Raw genomic sequence first — 23,685 nt, 5'->3', positions numbered from 1 at the left:
TACCACCAAAAGAAAGCTCTATTTGTGGGGGGAAAAAACATGACCGTACAATTGTCAGTTAAAGCGGCGCAGTGCCGAATCGCAAAAAGTGGTCTGGTCTTAAGCCAGTAAAATGGTCCGGGGCTTAAGTGGTTAATAGTATACCTGCATTAAAAAAAATTATTGAACCGGGGGGGAGGGGGGGAAGCGTGACGAAATACTGTAAAATAATGTAGCCATCACATCTAAGCCCTTGTACACACGGTCGGACATTCCGATGGACAATGTACGATCGGACCGTGTTGTCGGATAATCTGACAGTGTGTGGGCTCCATCGGACTGTTTCCGTCGGAGTATCTGACGGACCAAGATTTCCAGCTGGGCTATAAAATTTTCCGACAACATGATCCGATTGGACTTTGTCCGATCATGTGTAAAGAATTCTGATCGGACAAAGTGCCACGCATGCTCAGATCAAATTCCTAGACCAAAGCTATTGGCTACTAGCCTGAACGTAGTCCCGTCCTAACGAAATAACGTCATCACGTTCTGACTGATCGGATTTTCTGACAACTTTGTCCGACCGTGTGTATGCAACAGTTTCGAACAAAACCCGACAGATTTGGTTGTCGGAATGTCCGACCGTGTGTACAAGGGCCAAGAACTGGTAAGCTGCAAAATTTTATGTCTGTTCTTGGGTTAAGATTAATATTTTTTTTTTTTTAAGTATATTTACATTTTGTAGATCTCTTTAAAAAGGTAGAGTAACCAAAAGGAGGCCTTACCAACAAATGACAATCCGCCTACAAAGGTTTTCCTTGTTGGACGTACCGTATCTCCACCCCGACCTCCCATCCAAAGTTTTATTGTCAACGCAGATTGGAAAATATTAGCCAACCTTTGATTGATTGCTGTGGGCAGGAGCCTCATATTTCCCTCAGCACCAGTTTTAAAGTGGTTGTAAACCCTTACAACCAACTTTGACCTACAGGTAAGCCTAGATTAAGGCTTACCTGTAGGTCCAAGAAATATCTCCTAAACCTACATGGTTTAGGAGTTATTTACCTGAAGACAGCGCGGCGAGCAGGCGCACTGGGCAGGCCGCAGATCGTGGCGATATAGCCACGAGTGTCGGCTCCCGTGCTCATGCCGTGAGACCTAGAAGTCGCTGCGGGATCCATGGCAGCGGCGAAGAGGAATACTGAGGGCCGCTTAGGGGGCTTCGTTCTCAGGTAAGTTATTCATAATGAGCTAGTATGCTATGCATACTAGCTCATTATGCCTTTGCCTTACAGGGTGCGTTAAAAAAAAAAAAAATTTGCCTTTACTTCCTCTTTAATATTTCAATACATGAGATTCCAACATTATCACTCTAATAAAGAGAATTTCTTGTTCTATGGTCCGGCCATATTAGACAGTTCTGGAAGCCTGTACAGCAGGCTATCCATCTATTATTCAGCACATTATAGATGCTCACGGCCTTTGACAGCGGGACAGCAAAGACTCAGAAGGGGCGCGTTTTCATGTACACCATCTTCAGCGATTGAATAAAACATTCTGCCTTCTTCTTGTGGCTTCAGTGTTCTATGCAGGATGAGGAAAACATGTGTCATGACTCCGCTGTGATTTTGGGGTTTCTATATGTTATGTATAGGTATGTATAGGTTATACGATGTAGGCAAGCGTCCCATTGGTTGCTTTAGTCAATATCAGATTTATAGGGGGTAAAAGAGGCAATTTCCATGGACTTCCTGCCAGGGAATGTATATAGGGGCACCCCTATATACAAAAATATAATCATTAAGAAAAATGTTTTGCTTTATTAAAATGTATCTTGGGAAGCAATAGTTTATCTGCAATCATCCGTTTACTGATTAATCTTTACCGTAACTTTGGTGGCACGAACCATGCATTGAATGCTTATGCCCTTAAAGTGGAACTTCACTTTCCCCATCAAACTTATATCAATTCTTCTTCTGCCCTCCTCCTCCTGAAACAGATTTGGATTTTTTTTTGGTGTGGGTCCTTCCTGCACTTCGGCCCTTCCCTATTTCTCGCCTAGGCAGGATTAACATGTACAGTGCCTGCAACTTCCTGGGATACCCACTGGTCCCAGGAGGCTGCAGGGCACTCTGTGGTGCACCTGCTCCATTGCATCATCAGGGGTGCTGGCTGTCTAGTCATGGTTTTTACAGTAGATCCCCCTGATTATGCGACATGCGCATCATCACAGGGCCACTGCATAACCCAAAAGATTGCTTTAAGGGCGGCACAGTGGTGTAGTGGTTAGCACTCTCTCCTAGCTGTAAAAAGGGTCGTTGGTTCGAATCCCAACCATGACACTACCTGCCTGGAGTTTGCATGTTCTCCCTGTGCCTGTGTGGGTTTCCTCCGGGTACTCCGGTTTCCTCCCACACTCCAAAGACATGCAGGTAGGTTAATTGGCTTCTGTCCAAAATTGATCCTAGTATATGAATGGGGACCTTGGATTGTGGGCTCCTTGAGGGTAGGGACCAATGTGAGTGTGCAATGTACAGGGATAGGGGCAATTGTAGACACTCACTCAGGTTGAACTGGATGGACTGGTGTCTTTATTCAACCTTAGTAACTATGTACCTATGTAACTGCTGGCACCCCCTGGTAATGTTAGAAGAAGAAGAGATGGTAGTGTGGTACCAGATGTCCTGCAGCAAAATGGTGGAACGTCGCTGGATTGCCAGATGCGCGAGTATGGATTTTTGTGCACAATCCAGCAGGTACAAGGGTAGAGGAAAACATAGGGAGGGGGGAGAAGTGAAGTTCTGCTCCAAAGACGGCAACCGATGTTGGGTATACAATGTAGACATACATTTCATTGGGTGCTGTTGGTAATTAGGTTCCAGTTTTTTTTTTTTTTTTTTCACTGAAGGTTATACAATGTAAGTAACCATCAGGTTCCAGCTCTGGTTTCTTATATAGGTTGTTAAAGTGGTTGTATACCCACATTTTTAACTTTTACCTACAGGAAAGCCTATAATAAGGCTTACCTGTAGGTAAAAAAATATCTCCTAAACCTGTACGGTTTAGGAGATATTCCCCTCGGTATGCGCCGCTGACTGCAGCGGCGCATGCGCACAAGGGGTTTCTCGCCGTCAAAATCCGGCAGCAGCCGAGCGGCCGGACTGAAATCTCCCGCGCGGCGGGAGTGACGATATCGCGGCTCCGGCCACTCACAGCGCCGGAGCCGCGATACCCGGAAGAAACGCCGAGGGAGCATGTCAGCTCCCTCGGCGTGGATCGGGCCAGATGTCGGGGCCTCGTTCTAAGGTAAGTATTTAATAATGAGCTAGTATGCTGTGCATACTAGCTCATTATGCCTTTTGCTTTGCAGGTTTAAAAAAAAAAACGTGCGGGTTTACTACCGCTTTAAGTGCAATCAAGCTGGCTGCCCATATATTATTATACCGCTTTTAAATTTGACCTATATTTGTTACATTAGGACCAGGTTTCTTGAAGATTATCAACAAACTTAACACAGTCCATATTTTGGTGGACCATCCCTTAGGCTCGGTTCACACAGGGGTGGCACGACTTGCAGCGCGACTCACAGACGCGACCTGCACACGATCAGCGGCGACTTGCAAAACGACTTCTGTATAGAAGTCAATGCAAGTCGCCCCAAAAATAGTACAGGAACCTTTTTTCTAAGTCGGAGCGACTTGACTCGCTCCTATTAGAACGGTTCCATAGTACAGAACGGAGCGCGACTTGTCAGGCGGCGAAGTGGCCTGGACAAGTCGCTCCTGCGTGAACCGGCACCAAGAGTCCATTCACACAGTGGCAACTTCGGATCCGACTTGAAGTCGTCCCAAGTTGCCTCAAGTTGTGTAACATGATAAAATCAATGTAAGTGAATGGAGCCATCTTAACGTACACTACTGAAGTCGCTCCGACTTCAGAAAAGGTTCCTGTACTACTTCAAACTTCTAGGCAACTGGTACCCATTGATTTCAATGGAAGTTGCCTCCAAGTCGGATCCCCGTCTTAACTGAAGCAACTTTCCAGGAAGTAACAATTGTTTTCTAGGCAAACGCCTCCCTCCCACAGAGCCGATAATTATGTGATTGGCCACTGGCAAAGTCCCCTGTCCTGGAGGCAACTTCAAGTTGCCTTATAAGTTGTCTCAAGTCGTGCTGCGATTCACACTCAAGTCGTGTCCAAGTTGCCTCCCAAAGTCTCGCTGGAAGTCATGTTGCCCCTGTGTGGATGGACTCTAAAGAGACTGATGCATCAGTCTTCTATGATTACGGCAAACAGAAAGATACTGTATCTATGTAAAAAATACAAATAATTTGGTATTCTTCAAGGGAGAGCGACAACTTTATTATGGCCTTGTCGGTGGGGCAGAATCGGGGACTCATTTTTGGTAGGAGTTGATCTTTACAGTGCCTTGAATAAGTGGGCCTTGAAATTTTCCACATTTTGTCATGTTACAACCAAAAAATGTAAATGTATTTTACTGGGATTTTATGTGATAGAACAACACAAAGCGGCTCATAATTGTGAAGTGGAAGGAAAATGATAAATGTTTTTCCAAATAAATATGTAAAAATTGTGGTGTGCATTTGTATTCAGCCCCTTTACTCTTTAGCTCCGGAGTCAATACTTTGTAGAACCTCCTTTCAATGCAATTACAGCTGCAAGTCTTCTTGGGGATGTCTCTACCAGCTTTGCACATCTAGAGAGGGACGTTTTTGCCCATTCTTCTTTGCAAAATAGCTAAAGCTCTGTCAGATTGGATGGAGAGCGTCTGTGAACAGCAATTTTCAAGTTTTGCCACAGATTCTCATTTGGATTTAGGTCTGGACTGTGACTGGGCCATTCTAAACACATGAATATGCTTTTATCTAAACCATTCCATTGTTGTAGCCCTGGCTCTATGCTTAGGCCCTTGTCCTGATGGACCGTGAACCTCCGCCCCAGTCTCGAGTTTTTTTGCAGACTCTTAAGCCCCATACACACTATCAGTTTTTCTGCAGAGTTTTTCCTTCAGATTTACCAAAACCATAGAATATGAGGTCCAACTTTAGGCGTTTCAATTTGTATGCTATCAGGCAGGCCCTTCTACTACATGGTTTTGGTAAACCTGAAGGAAAAAAAAAAAATCTGCAGAAAATCTGATCGTGTGTATGGGGCATAACAGGTTTTCTCCTAAGACTGTCCTGTATTTGTCTCCATCCATCTTCGCATCAGCTCTGACCAGCTTCCCTGTTCCTGTTGAAGAAAGCATCCCCACAACATGATGCTGCCACCACCATGTTTCACGGTGGGGGTGGTGTGTTCAGGGTGATGTGCAGTTTTAGTTTCACGCCACACAGTGTTTTGCTTTTAGGCCACAAAGTTACATTTTGGTCTCTTCTGACCAGAGCCCCTTCTTCCACATGTTTGCTGTGTCCCCCACATGGCTTCTCGCAAACTGCAGATGGGACTTATGTTTTTCTTTCAACAAGGTCTTTCTTCTTGTCACTCTTCCATAAAGGGCAGATTTGTGGAGAGACGACTAATAGTTGTCCTGTGGACAGATTCTCCCACCTGAGCTGTGGATCTCTGCAGCTCCTCCAGAGTTACCATGGGCCTCTTGGCTGCTTCTCTTATTAATGCTCTCCTTGCCCGGCCGGTCAGTTTAGTTGGATGGCCATGTCTTGGTAGGTTTGCAATTGTGCCATACTCTTTCCATTTTCAGATGATGGCTTGAACAGAGCTCCGTGAGATGTTCAAAGCTCTGGATTTTTTTTTTTTTATAACCTAACCCTGCTTTAAACTTCTCCACAAATGTATCCCTGACCTGTCTGGTGTGTTCCTTGGCCTTCATGATGTTGTGTGTTCACCAAGGTTCTCTAACAAAGCTCTGATGGCTTCACAGAACAGCTGCATTTATACTGAGATTAAATTACACACTGGTGGACCCCATTTTTCTAATTAGGCGACTTCTGAAGGCAATTGGATCCGCTACATTTTAGTTAGGGGTATCAGAGTAAAGGGGGCTGAATACAATTGCCCGCCACACTTTTCAGATATTTATTTGTAAAAAACGTTGAGAACAATTTATAAATTTTCCTTCCACTTCATAATTACGTGCCACTTTGTGTTGGTCTATCACATAAAATACATTTAAGTTTTTGGTTATAACATGAAAAAATTTGGAAAATTTGAGTATAAATATCTTTTCAAGGTACTGTAAAGTAAACTCAGTTATACTACTTTTACCTACAGGTAAGCCTATAATAAGACTTACCTGTAAGTACTGTGAATATCTCTTAAACTTACACTGTTTAGGAGATATTCAGAATGCATGCAGCTGGTGACGTCACTGGCGCATGCGCTCTGAATATCTGGCATATAGTGCCGGACCTACAGAGCACGTGCCGTAAACTGTGGCTCCCACGCGCATGTGCTGGAGTGACGTCACCTCGCCCCCGGCCACTCGTGCAGCAGGAGGCCACAAATCCAGAAGAAAGAGCGGGGGATGATTGAAACCCTCTTAGCGGTGACAGCGCAGTGCTGGAGGGCTTCGTTTGGAGGCAAGTCTCTCATAATGTGGTACTATGCGACGACATTGCCTTGCAGGGAATTTTTTCTTTTTCGTCAACTGCGGTTTAATATCGCTTTAAAGAGGAAATAAACACAGCCTCTTTTGTGTTTTTTGTGACCTGCAAAGTAAAGGCATGATGCGCTAGTATGCAACGCACATTATGTGAAACTTACTTGAAAACGAAGCCCTCGTCGTCCCCGCTGAAGGCTTGCTTCCGAGTCCGCATACTCCAGCTGTGTGACTGGCCCTGAGTCGCGTGGCATCACCGACGGTCACGGCATGTAGCTCTGAAGAAAGAACATGGGCGGCCGTTCCTTCAGAGCGCATGTGCCGATGAGGTCATTGGCGCACTATACAGTACATATCTTCTAAACGATGCAAGTTTAGGAGATATTTACAGTACCTATAGGTATTCTTTATTATAAGCTTACCTTTAGGTACAAACATTAGAGGGAAGTTTACTTCCTCTTTAAGAGAAATCTACAAATCAGTTCATGTAATTTACAGGAACTTTGGAACGTTTTATTGCAAACTGAGAATCTTGGGGGTATGCCCTAAAAAAAAACTTCCAAGTATTTTGTCTACTTTGTAATGCATCTTTCTCTGCTGCTGCTCCCCCAATGGTTCTCGCTGATTTTGCTCCCTATTACAGTGGTTGTTCTGTAGCTTTATTGAGAAATACATTGTAATAAAATGTTTCTATTCAATTCATGTGTAGATCAAATGATGGGCCGTATGTGGATCCATATGTAATAAAAAAATAAAAATATGATGATATCAAACCCTAAATCCTAATTAACTCCTTCCTCCCTTTTTATTGTCCTTTTGATTTTTGTTTTATTTACATTTTCTTTTTAGCAATACTGTTTATTTTTTATTCGTCACATTAAAAATGCAAAAATTTAAAAAAAATATTTAATTTGTACGTAAATTTTTCTTAATTTTTTAAATCTTTTATTTATTTCATAAGACAAGACAGAACAGAAAAAAAACCTGAAAAACATCTTTTCCTAATAAATATATATATATATATAATGATAATATCAACAGTTCAAACATATATATCAAATTTATATCACTCCTCTAGGTGATATAATTTCAATCCTTGGTATAATATACCTCACCACCATTCCCATCAATCAACTAATTATTTTATTCTATCTCTCCATAACTAGATGTCTATGCCATTAAATTATACCCCGTTACTACTTATGTCCCAGTACTTCTTGCCTCAAAATCTTACCCTCATTTAACACCCCAAAACACACAAAAAAAAAAAAAAGGGGGGGGGGAGGAACCCCACATTAATTCACATTAAAAAATTATATTTAATGTGTACGTAAACTTTTCTTAATTATTATTATTTTTTATTTTTTTAAATCTTATTTATTTCATAAGACAAGAAACACCAAAATAGAACAGAAAAAAGCAGAAAAACACGTCTTTTTCTAATATTTGGAGGTATATATAATGATAATATCAACAGTTCAAACATATATAATCAAACTTATATCGCTCCTCTAAGTGATATCATTTTAATCCTTGGTAGAATATATAATATACCTCACCACCATCCCCATCAATCAACTAATTATTTTATTCTCTCTCTCCATTAGAGATGGCCTTGCGGTTCGCCCGGTTTGCGGCGAATTTTGCGTGTTCGCGATTTGCCAAACCAGCGGACTTCTGGCGCTGTTCGCCCGGCAGACATATGCGTTTACAGTGTGAAAGAACTTTGGCACATGATGACACCTCCATCATGGGGTACAGGACAGCCAATTGAGACATTTCAGCACATGAACAATTGGACATTCCCCCTACCTTATAAATAGACCTGATCTGGCGGCCATTTTACATTCTGTCTTTTGTCAGTGTAGAGAGAGGTTGCTGTGTGGAGCAGGGACAGACTGTAGTGACACAAATCGCTAGCTATTAGGTCCACAAAAGTCCTTTTAAGGACTGGTATAGGTGTACAGTATATAGGGTCCTGGTGAACTGCTGTGCTGGTGATTGCTGAGTGCACTGCTGCCCGGTTCTGCAGCTGTCTTTTGTCAGTGTAGGGACTGAGGGACAGCCTGCAAATCACTAGCTACTAGGTCCACAAAGGTCCTTTAAAGGACTGGTATAGGTGTACAGTATATAGGGTTATACACGTATAATCTACTTTCTTTCAAATATACGAACGTGGTCCCATCCCAGTGCTACTCAGTCTCAAGGGAGATCCCTTTACGTCATTAATTTAAATAGTCCCCTTTAAATTACCTTTGTTTAGTGTGCCCTATCGCTTTCAAAACAGGGTTCGTCCCTCATTGGAAAAAGATATATATATTCCAAGGTGTCCAAGTTTTAATATATCGTTCCTTTTGGTGGAGTTTTGTGAAAATTAATTCCTTCATTTTTTAAAAATTTCCTCTACTTTATTGAACCACATACCAATAGATGGCGCTTGTGTAGATTTCCAACATAAAGGAATACATGCCTTAGCAGCATTAAAAAGATGACAGAGAACTGATTTTTTTTTATATTTTCCACTTGTTATATTAGATACTTGAAGCAGAAAAAGAGCTGGGTCATTTGGAATTAAGCATTCTGTAAAGTTTTGAGCTATTTGTCGGATCATCTTCCAAAAATTTTCACATTTTGGGCATGCCCAGAATACGTGAAGGATTGTTCCCCTATCCTCTTGATATCTCCCAACTAGGGATGAGCTTCGTGTTCGAGTCGAACGCATGTTCGACTCGAACATGCGAACGTGCGTTCGCCGAATTCCGAACGTTTGGGCCGTTCGCGGCAAAATTCGTGTGGCCCACAATGCATTGCGATGGCGCAATGCATTGCTGTCTCACGATTGGCCAAGCATGCACTGTGACCCCGCATGCTTGGCCAATCGCAGCGCCAGTAGCGAGGAGAGCAATGGTTGGCCACAGGCATCCTGCCTGTGGCCAATCATAGCTCAGGCTGTGTAGTGCACGCCCCACACTATATAAAGCTGCCTTTCAGGCGGCCTCGTGTAGTGTTTGTTAGCATCTGAAGCAGTGGGTGTTCTGTGTACCTTCAACACAGTTACACACCAATCGTTTTTGGCTGATTTACTATTTTGCTCTTGTGTAGTGGTTACTGTCTGTGCCCTGACCGCAGTATACACCACTATATTCACCTCACCTATATAGCTAGTGATCTAGCTTTAATAATAGAGCTTGCAGTCAGTAGTGTTAGTGCGTGCTGTCTGCGTGCTCTGTACCCAGTACATACCACTATATACACCTACATAGCTGTTCTCTATTTGAGCCCGATTGTCATTTGCTGGAGTTATTGGAAGTTGTGTGCGCCTCCAGCACAGCACAGTATACATCTGTATATACCCCTTTAACTCTGCTGTTTTCTGGTTATTGTCTGCGTGCCCTGACCGCAGTATACACCGTGATATTCACCTCACCTATATAGCTAGTGGTCCATCTTTAACAATAGAGCTTGCAGTCAGTAGTGTCAGGAGATAGTGCGTGCTGTCTGCGTGCTCTGTACCCAGTACATACCACTATTATCCACCTACATAGCTGTTCTCTATTTGGGCCCGATTGGCATCTGCTGGAGTTATTGGAAGTTGTGTGTGCCTCCAGCACAGCACAGTATACATCTGTATATACCCCTTTAACTCTGCTGTTTTCTTGTTATTGTCTGCGTGCCCTGACCGCAGTATACACCGTGATATTCACCTCACCTATATAGCTAGTGGTCCATCTTTAACAATAGAGCTTGCAGTCAGCAGTGTCACTCAGGAGATAGTGCGTGCTGTGTGCCTGCTCTGTACCCAGTACATACCGCTATTATCCACCTACATAGCTGTTCTCTATTTGGGCCCGATTGGCATCTGCGGGAGTTATTGGAAGTTGTGTGTGCCTCCAGCACAGCACAGTATACATCTGTATATACCCCTTTAACTCTGCTGTTCTATAAAAAAGGCATCTGCAGGAGTTAGTGGGTGTTGTGTGCCTCCAGCACAATATAAACTACCCAACTACTGTTTTACCCAACTCCCTTCAGGCCATTACCATGTCTGGAAGGCCAGCAAGGAGAGGCAGACAGGCGCGAGCCGATAAAAGAGGGCAAGCAGGCTCTGTGTCTAGAGACAACAGTGCTGGTCGTGGACGCGGTGCATTGTCATCAGCACGTGGCCATGGGACATGCTTGTCCTTCTTTTCTGCAGCTGGACATGTTGAACCGCAACATGCCAACGACTTGGTAGAGTGGATGACCAAGCCCTCTTCATCCTCCTCATCCTCTCTCACCCAGTCTCAGGGTAGTAGAAAAGCAGCTGCCAACACATTGTCGTCCCTCCTCTCAATGTCATCATCAGTGACTCCTTCCCTAGACCCACCACGTCCTCCTGAGGAGTCTCCTGAACTCTTTGAGCACAGTGTTGGGTACATGCTCCAGGAGGATGCCCAGTGTTTGGTGGGCTCTGATGATGACACTCAGCTAGAGGAAGGCAGTAGCGTGAGCACAGAGAGAGGGGATGCTCAAGAAGGACAGCAATCTGGCAGTCATGTTCCACAAGCTGCAGCATACTGCCAGGTTTGCTACAGCGATGAAGAGGGAGGGGATGATGAGGGCACTGACTCCACGTGGGTGCCTGGAAGGAGGGAGGAGGAGGAGGAGGATGAGGCACATGTCCAACGAGGCAGGATGCCCTCCGGGGGCCAGCTTAGGGGCAGCACACCGACTGAATCACACCGCAGAGCTCCGCCTGCGCAGAGCGCTTCCTCTGCGCGTTATTCTAAGTTCTTTGGTGTGGGCCTTTTTTGAGACGAGTGCATCAGATCGCACCGCTGCTATTTGCAACATATGTCTCAAGCGTATCTCACGTGGCCAAAACATCAGCCGCTTGGGCACCACATGCTTGACCAGACATATGTTGACCTGCCATGCAGCTCGTTGGCAAGCATACCTCAAAGACCCACACCAAAGAACAAAGCGGACCTCTCCTTGCTCCTCATCAGCTGGCATCTCCAACCCCACTAGACCTTCAGTCCTCTCTGAAACCTGCTCTGAGAGGAATGAAGGTGTAGAATTAGGTGTGTCACAGCCAAGTGCTTCCGGGAACTCTGCTAGTGGTACATCCACGTCCGATTATAGCAGACAAATGTCCCTGCCCCAGCTGCTGGACCGGCGGAAGAAATTTACTCCCAGCCATCCACATGCCCAGCGGTTGAATGCTAGCTTGGCTAAATTGCTAGCACTTCAACTGCTGCCTTTTCAGTTGGTAGACTCGGCCCCCTTCCGTGAGTTTGTACAATGTGCGGTTCCTCAGTGGCAGGTCCCCAAACGCCACTTTTTCTCACGGAAGGCGATTCCGTCTCTCTACCGGCATGTGGAAGGCAATGTCCTTGCCTCGCTGGACAGGGCGGTCAGCGGTAAGGTGCATATTACCGCTGACTCATGGTCCAGCAGGCATGGACAGGGACGTTACCTGTCTTTCACGGCCCATTGGGTCACTCTCCTGGCTGCTGGGAAGGATGCAGGACAAGGTGCAGTAGTGTTGGAGGTTGTTCCGCCACCACGCCTCCAAAATGCTACTATTGGTTGTGACACACCTCTCTCCTCCACCCCCTCCTCTTCTTCTTCCTCCATGGCCTCTTCCAGTGCTCTGTCCTCAGAACCAGCGGTGCTCCGTAGGCGTTGCAGGGGCTACGCAAGTACGCAGGCAAAACGATGCCATGCCGTGCTTGCGCTGGTTTGTTTGGGGGACAGGAGCCACACTGGGGCAGATGTTTTGTCAGCTCTGCAGGGGCAGGCCGAGAGGTGGTTGACGCCATGCCAGCTTAAGCCAGGAATGGTGGTTTGCGACAATGGCACCAACCTCCTCTCCGCCCTCCGACAGGGACAACTGACCCATGTGCCCTGTGTAGCTCACGTCCTTAACCTGGTGGTGCAGCGGTTCTTGGGCAGGTACCCCGGCTTACAGGATGTCCTGAAACAGGCCAGGAGAGTCTGTGTGCATTTCCGCCGATCATTTAATGCCTGTGCTCGGCTGGCTGAGCTCCAAAAGGAGTTGAACCTGCCCAAGAACCGCCTTATATGTGACATGCCCACCAGATGGAACTCAACATTGGCCATGCTGCAGCGGCTGCACACGCAGCAGAGGGCCATCAATGAGTACCTGTGCGACTACGGCACCAGGACAGGGTCAGGGGAGCTTGGTTTTTTCTCACCACGCCAGTGGGGCATGATCAGGGATGCATGCACTGTCCTGTCACCGTTTGAGGAGGCCACAAGGATGGTGAGCAGTGACAGTGCATGCATCAGTGACACTATACCTCTTGTCCACCTCTTGGAGCATACGCTGCGTGGAATAATGGACAGGGCACTTGAGGCAGAACAGAGGCAGGAAGAGGAGGACTTCCTTGCCTCTCAAGGCCCCCTTTATCCAGACAGTGTTCCTGCTGTGCCACCCATCACACAGGAAGAGGGTGAGGAGGAGGAAGAGGAGGAGGAGGATGATTGTGTCAGCATGGAGGTGGAGGCTGGCACTCAGCATCAGCAGCAGCAGTCTTATAGGGATGATTTACAGTCCCAAGAAACACGTGGACTTGTACGTGGCTGGGAGGAGGTAGCTGCGGATCATGTTGTCCTTAGTGACCCAGAGGACTCCGGACCGAATGCCTCAGCTAACCTACGCTGCATGGCCTCCCTGATCCTGCAAAGCCTGCGGAAGGATCCTCGTATTCTTCGGATCAAGGAGAGGGACCATTACTGGCTGGCCACTCTCCTTGATCCACGGTACAAGGGTAAGGTTGCCGACCTTATCTTGCCATCGCAGAGGGAGCAGAGGATGAGACATCTCCGGGAGGCCTTGCAGAAAGCTCTGTGCAACGCGTTCCCAGAGACTGGGAGGTCACAAACTCCTGGTCCTGGACAACGTGTTGCTGAGGCATCAGTCAGAAGGAGCGGTGGAGAAGGTGGCCGTCTGACTGATGCTTTCAGACAATTTTTTAGTCCGCAGCCCCAAGGTATGATTGGTTCCAGCACCCATCGCCAGCGTCTAATTTACATGGTGCAGGAATACCTAGGGGCAAGGTCAGACTTGGACACCTTTCCCACTGAAAATCCTCTGGCTTACTGGGTCTTGAGGATGGATCACTGGCCAGAGCTTGCACAGTATGCAATTGAGCTACTGGCCTGTCATGCATCCAGCGTTCTTTCGGAACGCACCTTCAGTGCTGCTGGTGGCTTTGTTACCGATCACAGGGTGCGCCTGTCCACCGAATCAGTTGACCGACTGACCTTCATCAAGATGAATCAGTCTTGGATCACCCACAGCTACCAAGCACCTGAAGCTGATGTAACCGAATAATTTTTTTTGAAATACCACATCCCTTCAAGACTGCCTATGCTGATGCTGAGTGACTGTCCTGTTATGTTGATTGTCTATCCTCTTCCTCCTCCGCTGATATGTTGGAAGAACATTTTTGGTTCTGGGTGATGCCAGCAGCCCAATTTTTCTGCCCCTGTTTAACAGGGGCGTTTAAGTACAATTTTTGATGCAATGCTTTGCAGCAGGGCTAATTCCTGCAATAAAACTAGAGTCTATGGCAGAGGTTGCAGTGTGATGGCACCAGTGCCTAAGGCCCAATTTTTCTGCCCCTGTTTAACAGGGGCGTTTAAGTACAATTTTTGATGCAATGCTTTGCAGCAGGGCTAATTCCTGCAATAAAACTAGAGTATATGGCAGAGGTTGCAGTGTGATGGCACCAGTGCCTAAGGCCCAATTTTTCTGCCCCTGTGTAACAGGGGCGTTTAAGTACAATTTTTGATGCAATGCTTTGCAGCAGGGCTAATTCCTGCAATAAAACTAGAGTGTATGGCAGAGGTTGCAGTGTGATGGCACCAGTGCCTAAGGCCCAATTTTTCTGCCCCTGTTTAACAGGGACATGTAATTACAATTCTTGATATAATATTTCACAGGAGGGCCCCTTCCTGTGCCCACCCAGAGTAACTGTGAGGACTTATAGTGTTGTGGCACCAGCACCACAACCATCAAAGGTCAATTTTTCTACCACTGTTCAACAATGGCATGTAATTACAATTCTTGATATAATCGTTCACAGCAGGGCGCTCCAGCGCCCACCAAGAGTCACTTTGAGGGCTTACAATGTTGTTGCAAAACCAACACCTTGTTCCGCCATTTCTGCAGAGCATATAGGGCAGGCCCCTACTTTCAAACATCCAATTTACAAACATCTCCTACTTGCAAACGGAAGGAGACAACAGCAAGTGAGATGAAAAAAGATGGACGACAAAACAAATTATACAGGGGTGATAACCCTTCCCTATGTTTTCCAAAAAGCTTAAAAATATTTTTTTTGACTGGAGCTACACTTTAAAAATGTACCAGTTGAAAATTACAAACAGATTCAACTTAACACAACAAACCTACACAGTCCCTGTCTTGTTTGCACCGCCTGTATACTTCTGTTCTGAGTATATAGGGCCTGGGGGCCACACGCATTTCCTTTTTTTATAATGGGTACAGGGTTCCCCTTAATATGCGTACAAGACCCAAATAGGCTGGTAATGGGCAGGGAGGGCTACCCATGCCATTTTTCTGAATGATTTTCAACCATATTGCAGGAACCAGATATAACATTAAAACCGCAAGCAGTTTTAAATGGTGTTATTTCCGCTTAATGTCATTTTGTGCAGGGACTGTTCTAAACACGGGAAACACATGGCACTTCACAGGCATACTACAGACACCCACCAGGCACCATATTTAAAGGAATATTTCACTTTTTTTTTCACTTTAATCGTCATTAAAATCAGTGCTCCCACCAAAACGGTAGTTTTTAAAACTTTTTTTTGCAGTGACCCATGTCCCCTGAGGCAGGAGGCAGGTCGCCAAACCCTTTTTAGGACACTATCTTGCATATTAGCCGTTAAAATTAGCACTTTCCAATTCGAACGTTCGAGTCCCATAGACTTCAATGGGGTTCTAACGTTCGTACCGAACGCGGGGGTCGTTCGCAAGTTCTGGTGCGAACCGAACCGGGGGGTGTTCGGCTCATCCCTACTCCCAACACTGATCCGACAACGAGGGATATATCTTTTGACGTTTTAAAGGAGTTTGATACCATCTGGGAACCACTTTAAAATTGGTCTCTTGTATGCTGGGACTTTTCTTAAAGAGGAGCTGCAATTTTAAAAAAAAAATCTTAAAAGGCAGCAGCTAAAAATATTGCAGCTGCTGACTTTTAAGAAATTGACACTTACCTGTCCCAGGGTCCAGCGATGTCGGCGGCAGATGACGAGCAAACGCTCGTCTCTCCGCTGCCACCCCCCCACCCGCCGCCATCCTCTGTCAGGGAATCGGGAAGTGAAGCATTGCGGCTTCACTGCCCGGTTCCCTACTGCGTATGCACGAGTCGCGCTGTGTGTCTCCACTGGTCCCCGCTGTGTCCTGGGAACTGTGCGTTTTCCAGAACACAACAGGGGGGGCATCTGCGGCTAACTTGGCCTGGAAGTGGGTGCAGATACCTGGATTATCCAGGTATCTGCACCCCCCCTACCCCCTGAAAGGTGCCAATTGTGGCACCGGAGGGGGGGGAGGGATCAGATGAGCGGAACTTCCACTTCAGGGTGGAGGTCCGCTTTAATTTTAGTGTCATTATAAATGGGACAAATTATAGCAGAATCGTTTTAAAATGAACAGTGTTCAAAATAGAAAACAAAAATAATTTTTTATTAAATGTTGGTATGTCGTCTATATATCTATAGATTGCACAGAAAACAAAATCATTTGTGCAAGACAATATCATCCAAAGAAATCTTTGTTTGCCCCACCCCCCCAAAAAAAAAAACTATATAGACAACTAATCATAATGAGACGGTCATTGCCAAATCGGTAGGTCTATAGGGGCAATTAAAAAAAACTTTTCTCTGGTCCATTATGGATTTACAGGTGTGAGAGCGGACGTGCTTATACCACAAAGCTTAAAACTGGACATGCTGAGCAATTACTGAAAAGTATTAAAACAAGACGATTTTCCAGTTATTTATCTTGCAAAATTGTAAAGAAAAAGTACAGTTGTGTATTCCAAAATATAACACAGACACTGGGAAAAAAAAAAAAAAAATCCAACACACAAGGTTTAGAAAAAACTTAAATAGGATGCAGATGCCATTTTTTCGTAAACGTCCCCGACGTCTCCACCAGCATCACAAACCTAACAACATTTAAAAGATGTAAACAGCAGAACAGTGGGTGGGTTCAGCTTTATGAAAAATGCAGCTGGGCTAATGACACAAGTAGCTCGATGCTCTAAATTATCCAAATACATCTGACTCTCTCCACCATCGCTCTCCGTTTGAAGCATTCAGCTCTATTATTCATAGCACCATGGGTGGAATACAAGTCACTCCATTCTGGAGTTCACATGGTGCATTTAAATCCCTTGATGAAGGGAAGTTCAGCTGGGGCTTGATTTCCGATGCATTAATTTTTTAAACAAAATGCATGAGAAAGGAAAATGTTATTTAATGCATGTATTAAACAGAACAAGAAAATTTTTTTTTTATCCCCGGCTGCTGGGAGGGCTGGAGAAGAAGGTTTGAAGAACAGACAGAATTTGGGCTCATAGGAGCGAATAGCTAATTTTTAAAAAAGTGTCATCTGATAAAAAAAAAAAAGACTCAGGATCATTTATGGAAAAACTATTTTAAAGCTGAACTCCAGGCTTACCACACATGGACTAAATTGTTGACTGACGAAAAGGATAGTGGCGCCCTAAGCCCTTGTACACACAGTGGGACATTCTGACAACCAAATCCGTTGGATTTTGTCCGACGGATTTTGTCCGAAACTGTTGCATACACACGGTCGGACAAAGTTGTCGGAAAATCCGATTGTACATAACGTGATGATTTCGTTACGACGGGACTACGTTCAGGATAGTAGCCAATAGCTTTGGTCTAGGAATTTGATCTGAGCATGTGTGGCACTTTGTCCGTCGGAGTAGGCTACAGCATGATCGGAGTATGTCCAATAGGAGCATTTTGTCAGAAAATTTTACGGACAAGTTGGAAAACTTAGTCCGTCGGATACTCTGACGGAAACGCTCCGATGGAGACCACACACAGTCGGATTCTCCGACAAAACGGTCCGATGGAACACATTCCGTCGGAATCTCCGACCGTGTGTACAAGGGCTAAAACATATGAAGCTTTATAAAAAGGAAGGCCCAGGGCTGAGAGGAATGAGTAAAGCGTAGGGCCGGCATGACAGGGTGGAAGGGGAACCACACCGATCTGAGATAACGTGTCAAAGAGATTAGGTGGGAGTTTTGTACTTAATGGTGATTGGTGGAGTAGACAAGATAATGGGTAGGAGCACAGGAGAAAAGTCTGGAGGAAGGGATGGTACCGTAACAGTTGGCATGGGAAGACATCAGAGGAATGTCCCACCCTCCTGCCCAGGATAATTTTTTTATTGGATTTTTTGCACCAGAAAAAAAAAAAAGGTTTTTTTTGTTCATACCGCAAAAAAAAAAAAATAATAAAAAAAAAACCTCAGCAGAGGTGATAAAATATCACCAAAAAAAAGCTCTATTTGTCGGAAAAAAGGGTGTCAATTTTGTTTGTCCGGCCATCGGAGGACAAGGAGACACCGAAAGTCTCAGAAAAAGAACGGCGCTTGCGCACTGAGTCCAGGTGCAAGCCCCACCATCCAAGTGGACATATGGTAGCACATAGCAACAGGTCCCCTCACGGGCTCGCTTTGCTTCTCCACGCTTCGGCGCGGCCTCGTTTGGCTATTTTTTATTCTAACTCTATGTCCACTTAGATGGTGGGGCTTGAACCTGGACTCACGGCGCAGGCGCCGTTCATCTGCGGAGACGTTTCAGCGTCTCCTTGTCCTCCGTACTGCGCTTGCGCAGTACAGGGCAGACACTATCCGACAGGGGATAGTATTCCACACATCACCAGCTGCTCCAGGGGAATTCAGTCCCATGCTGTAAAGGGTCAGGCGCCCAGAGTAGCATCCCAGGGAGGTGATAAATGAGTAGAAATTCCAGCGTGTTTCTACGATGCCCAGCCCACTGCACAGTGAGCCAAAACCGGAAGGCACTCAGAAAAAGGACCGCCCACCATCCTCCGTCCCCGCCAATAAAAATAAAGAACAGGTGGCCAGAAACAAATCATTGAAGAGTGGGAGTGTTTGCGGGCGCAGTGCTTGCGCCCTTCACACGCCGTTCACACGGGCAAATCAGCTTCCCAGCTTGCAAGTGACACTTTTTTTTTGTGAATAGCTTGAGGGGGCGGCACCCATGCGCCCCCTATGGACGGGCCCGCCACTGCTGAGATGCCCCCTATACCCATAATCTGACTTTGCGTTGCCCTTCTCGTATCTAGTACCACCAAGTATACAGCCACCTAGTGGTAGAAGGGAAAAGTGCAACCAGGCCAAACTTAGGGAGAAATCAAAGGATCTCTAACAATTAGCCAAGATGACTATTCCTGGCAAGTAAATTTTAAGGAGCAACCCTGACTAAACTCCAGGGTGCTACACAACCCTAAATTCAAAAGAACACCATGACTTTCTTATGATGGCTTTGGCAGATGGGCAGAGGTGGGTACTTCAATAAGGACAATCCAGCGCATTCTCGATCAAAATACATCCATGCATACCTTTATTCTGTCAATATTGGCTTCCATCTTCAACTGTTCTACAAGCTTCCTGGCTTGTGCTATATTGGCTGTGTTATTGCTGGCCATTTAGGCTGCCGACTTGACTTTCAAGGTGCGCTGAAACGCCAGAAAAAAAGAGAATGAGACAAGTTAATTAATCTCCAGGCTGCACAATTATCATAAAGTACACATTATCTGAAAGACACGACTATAATTAGGAGACCCATTAGCGAGGCTGGCACAGAAGAAGTGGAGGTGTAGTTGGCATTATTCACTGCCTGCAGAATTCTTAATCATTTGTTTTTATGTTAAAAGAAAAAAAAAAATGTTCTTGTGTCTTCTTTAAGCACAAAATTATACTTAATAGCGCAGTACAGGTGCTCTTCGAAAAGCAGCACACTTTTTAAGCCAGTAACAAAAGCAAATAGATAAAAATGTACAAAGACCCTTTTTTTAGAGCTAAAAACTACATATAATGGATGGCTTTGATAGAAACGCCCATAGAATCTTGCTGCCATTGTGCTCATTCTCCTGTATTTTTGGTACCTACCCTACAATATGGCCGAGATTTGGGGAGGCGGCGTCCGTGTTGGGCTGGCTTACAGAGACTGCCTCCCATAAACCTAACTGCATTCTAGAGCATGGGTCCTCAACCTGTGGCCCTCCAGCTACTCCAGAACTACAAGTCCCATGAGGCATTGCAAGGCTGACAGTTACAAGCAAGACTCGCAAAGGCAAAGGCATGATGGGACTTGTAGTTCCTCAACAGCTGGAGGGCCAAAAGGTTGAGCATCCATGTTCTAGAGGTTGCTGGAATGCAGTTACAAGATGGTGGGCAAGACCCTAAATGCCATCTAGTTTGGCTACTTTTGTTTGTGGTTTTTGGTTACTGAAAAAAATAAAATAAAAATAAATTCTAAAATTCTAAAATTCTAGGCCCCTGGCTCTGGATGATTTTAGCCCCGACAATGTTTTGAAGGGAGAAACTATGCCCCCCTTAATGCCGTTGCTGCCAGACGTGTTTTTTTGTTTTGTTACATAAATGTTTAAGAAATTATTTTAGGCCTGAAGATTACTGAAAATTGCCTAAAAACCCGAACGCTTTTATTTCCTGAAAGCAGAGGCCCTAGAGAACAAAACACAGTGGTAGTTGCAAATTTTTATGCCACGCGGCATCAAATATCAATTTAGTTTTAGTCATAGTCTGTTGACTAAAATGCCATTTTGGTTTTCGTCGTATTTTAGCAATCTGCAATTGCTTTTGTTTTAGTGGTATTTAGCTGACTAAAATTTGCAGTAAATTTTAGTCGACTAAACTCTAATGGGTTTAGTTAATTTGTAATGCATTATTTAACCATTTCTCTAGAATTTCCAAACTCATGATATTATTATACAGGTTTTATATAGCGGCAACAGTTTGCTCAGCGCTTTACAACATGAGGGCAGACAGTACAGTTACATTACAATTTGGTACAAGATGAATCTGAGGGCCCTGCTCGTTAGAGCTTACAATCTAAAAATGATATACGGTACTCCTGGACAGTGGTGGAACCTTTAGGGTCGCAGCAGTCGTACTTGCAACTGGGCCCTGGCGTTCTGCCGCTGTGGGGGGGGGGGGGGTGCACAAGATGGCACCACCCCCTGCACCTCTGGCTGTCAATTTATTATGCAGTGGGGGGGGGGGGGTGGGAGGGGGCGATCAGCAGCTCTATGGTGCCCACGGGCCGCAGGATTTCCCTGGGGCTTGTAGTTCTCTTCCCGACTGTATGCAGTGAAGAGGAGAGGGGCCTCTGACCTGAGCAGGTGTCCTCGTCACTCAGCATACAAGTGAGTCGGCTCTGCTTCTACACTCTTGCCGATACTTGGTCGGGTCAGAGGCCACTCCCCTCTCCACTGCATACAGTCGGGAAGAGAACTACAAGCCCCGGGGAGATCCCCGCGGGTAGCATATAGAGATGCTAATCCCCCGGGGGGGGGGGGGTCCAGAGATGTGCTGGGAGTTGGAGGTGCACAGCGGAGACCAGCCAGGTACATGGGGACCCTGATGTAAAGGGGGCTCCCTGGGGACCCTGGTGTAAAGGGGGGCTTTCTGGGGACCCTGGTGTAATGAGGGTCTCTCTGTGGAACCTGATGTAAAGGGGGGCTCTCTAGAGGGAAGATGATGTAAGGAGGGGTCCGCACTCAGAGATTATATATATATATATATATATATATATATAGTAATTTTTGGGTGTGGTAGATGCATCTTCACGTAGTGAGTCCACAGTACTCAGTTATCAGGTTTGAGGGCATGGCAGCCCATTTTTAGATCGATACTAAAAGTGGCGACACCTTTTCACAGATTCCAGGTCGGCACCTCCCTGCCTTTTTTCTTTATCCCCCCCCCCCCCCCAACGCTCTTTACTTTCTCTGGAACCATCGCGTTTCCCCTCTTTTAGCTTTTCGTTTTTCTCTGATTTAATATTGTTTGGGCAGTTCAACTGGGTTTCTGATTTTGGGGACATTGTGACATTTTTCATTCAATAACTCATGATACTAGTGTTGTGTGCCCAACAATGTCGCTGAAAATGCGATCTTCAAGTATCTTGATATTACCGATATGTGTTTCAAACGCCGGACACATAGCTGGCTATTATCAAAGTAATTACCCATGCACATGTTCTGTTATGGTCGTCATTGCGCTGTACCTTCCCTGACTTTTCTCTGAAAACAATAAAAATTTATATTTGAAAAAAATACAATTTTACTGCCCCCCGATCGCACGTATAAATGAGCGCAAAGACATTTTTCACCTATTGGCGGATGAAAACACATCTTTTGTAACAAGGCGTAGTATGTCAGTAATAGGGATGGAATAAGCTGCAGGGATACCCCAGACAAAACCGGTGTCTAGTTATTTTCCCTCTGCCTGCCTTTTTTGAACATATAGTTCATATACTCTTTATTATAACACAGGATTTACAGTGCCTTAAAAAATAGTATTCATACCCCTTGAAATTTTACACATCTTGTCATGTTACAACCAAAAACTATTTTACTTGGATTTTATGTGATAGACCAAACACAAAGTGGCACATAATTGTGAAGTGGAAGGAAAACGATAAATGGTTTTCAATATTTTTTTTACAAATAAATATGTTAAAAGTGTGGCGTGCGTTTGTATTCAGACCCCTTTGCTCTGATAACCCTTGCTAAAATCTAACCAATTGCCTTCAGAAGTCACCTAATTAGTAAATAGAGTCCACCTGTGTGTAATTTAATCTCAGTATAGATACATCTGTTCTGTGAAGCCCTCAGAGGTTTGTTAGAGAACCTTAGTGAACAAACAGCATCATGGAGGCCAAGGAACACACCAGACGGGTCAGGGATAAAGTTGTGGAGAAGTATAAAGCAGGGTTAGGTTATAAATATTATATATATATATATATATATATATATATATATATATATATATCACAAGCTCCCAAACATCTCACAGAGCTCTGTTCAATCCATCATCTGAAAATGGAAAGCGTATGGCACAACTGAAAACCTACCAAGACATGGCCATCCACTTAAACTGACCGGCCGGACAAAGAGCATTAAATGGGAGAAGCAGCCAAGAGGTCCATGGTAACTCTGGAGGATCTGCAGAGATCCACAGCTCAGGGGGGAGAATCTGTCCACAGGACAACTATTAGTCGTCTCTCCACAAATCTGCCCTTTATGGAAGAGTGACAAGAAGAAAGACATTGGTGAAAAAGTCATAAGAAGTCCCATTTGCAGTTTGCTTTGAAGCCATGTGGGGGACACAGCAAACACGTGGAAGAAATTGGTCTGGTCAGATGAGACCAAAACGTAACTTTTTGGCCTAAAAGCAAAACACTATGTGTGGTGAAAAACGAATGCCGCGTACACACGAGCGGACTTTGATGGACTAGGTCCGACGGTCTGTCCGACGGTCTTTCTGACGGACTTTCGGCGGAGTTCCGACAGACTTTCCGAATGAGCGGACTTGGCCACACACAATCACATCAAAGTCCGACGGATTCGAACGTGATGACGTATGACCAGACTAAAATAAGGAAGTTTATAGCCAATAGCTGCCCTAGCGTTGGTTTTTGTCTGTCGGACTAGCATGCACACAAGCAGATTTCTCTATAGGAACTGGGTTCGGCGGGGGTTCTGGCTTTAAAATTTGAAACATGATCTATTTCTAAAGTCTGTCAGATTTTTGGACAGCAAAGGTCCGATGGAGCCCACACACAATCGAATTGTCCCCCGGATTCGTTTGCTGTCAAAAAGTCTGGTACGTGTGTAAAGTGTATGCGGCATTGCACATCACCCTGAACACACCATCCCCACTGTGAAACATGGTGGTGGCAGCATCATGTGGTGGGGATGCTTTTCTTCAGCAGGGACAGGGAAGCTGGTCAGAGTTGATGGGAAGATGGTTGGAGCCCAATACAGGACAA

The 23,685-nt window shown here is 45.2% G+C and overlaps 1 protein-coding gene across 3 annotated transcripts in view; it reads right to left on the bottom strand.

Annotated features, from left to right (window-relative positions):
* GNG2 (G protein subunit gamma 2) overlaps positions 1-23,685 on the bottom strand; it is a 151,088-nt gene that overhangs the window by 11,592 nt on the left and 115,811 nt on the right. For all 3 annotated transcript variants that reach the window (XM_077466796.1, XM_077466795.1, XM_077466797.1), the window contains exon 3: positions 19,232-19,348. In XM_077466796.1, the coding sequence (XP_077322922.1) occupies positions 19,232-19,318 (87 nt within the window). In that variant the 5' untranslated portion in view covers positions 19,319-19,348. The remainder of the gene's footprint in view (positions 1-19,231; positions 19,349-23,685) is intronic.

This window comes from Lithobates pipiens, unplaced genomic scaffold, assembly GCF_037356315.1.
Source record: "Lithobates pipiens isolate NorthernLeopardFrog02 unplaced genomic scaffold, aLitPip1_a1.2 Scaffold_37, whole genome shotgun sequence".
NCBI lineage: Eukaryota > Metazoa > Chordata > Amphibia > Anura > Ranidae > Lithobates > Lithobates pipiens.
This window is presented reverse-complemented; position numbering and strand designations above follow the sequence as displayed.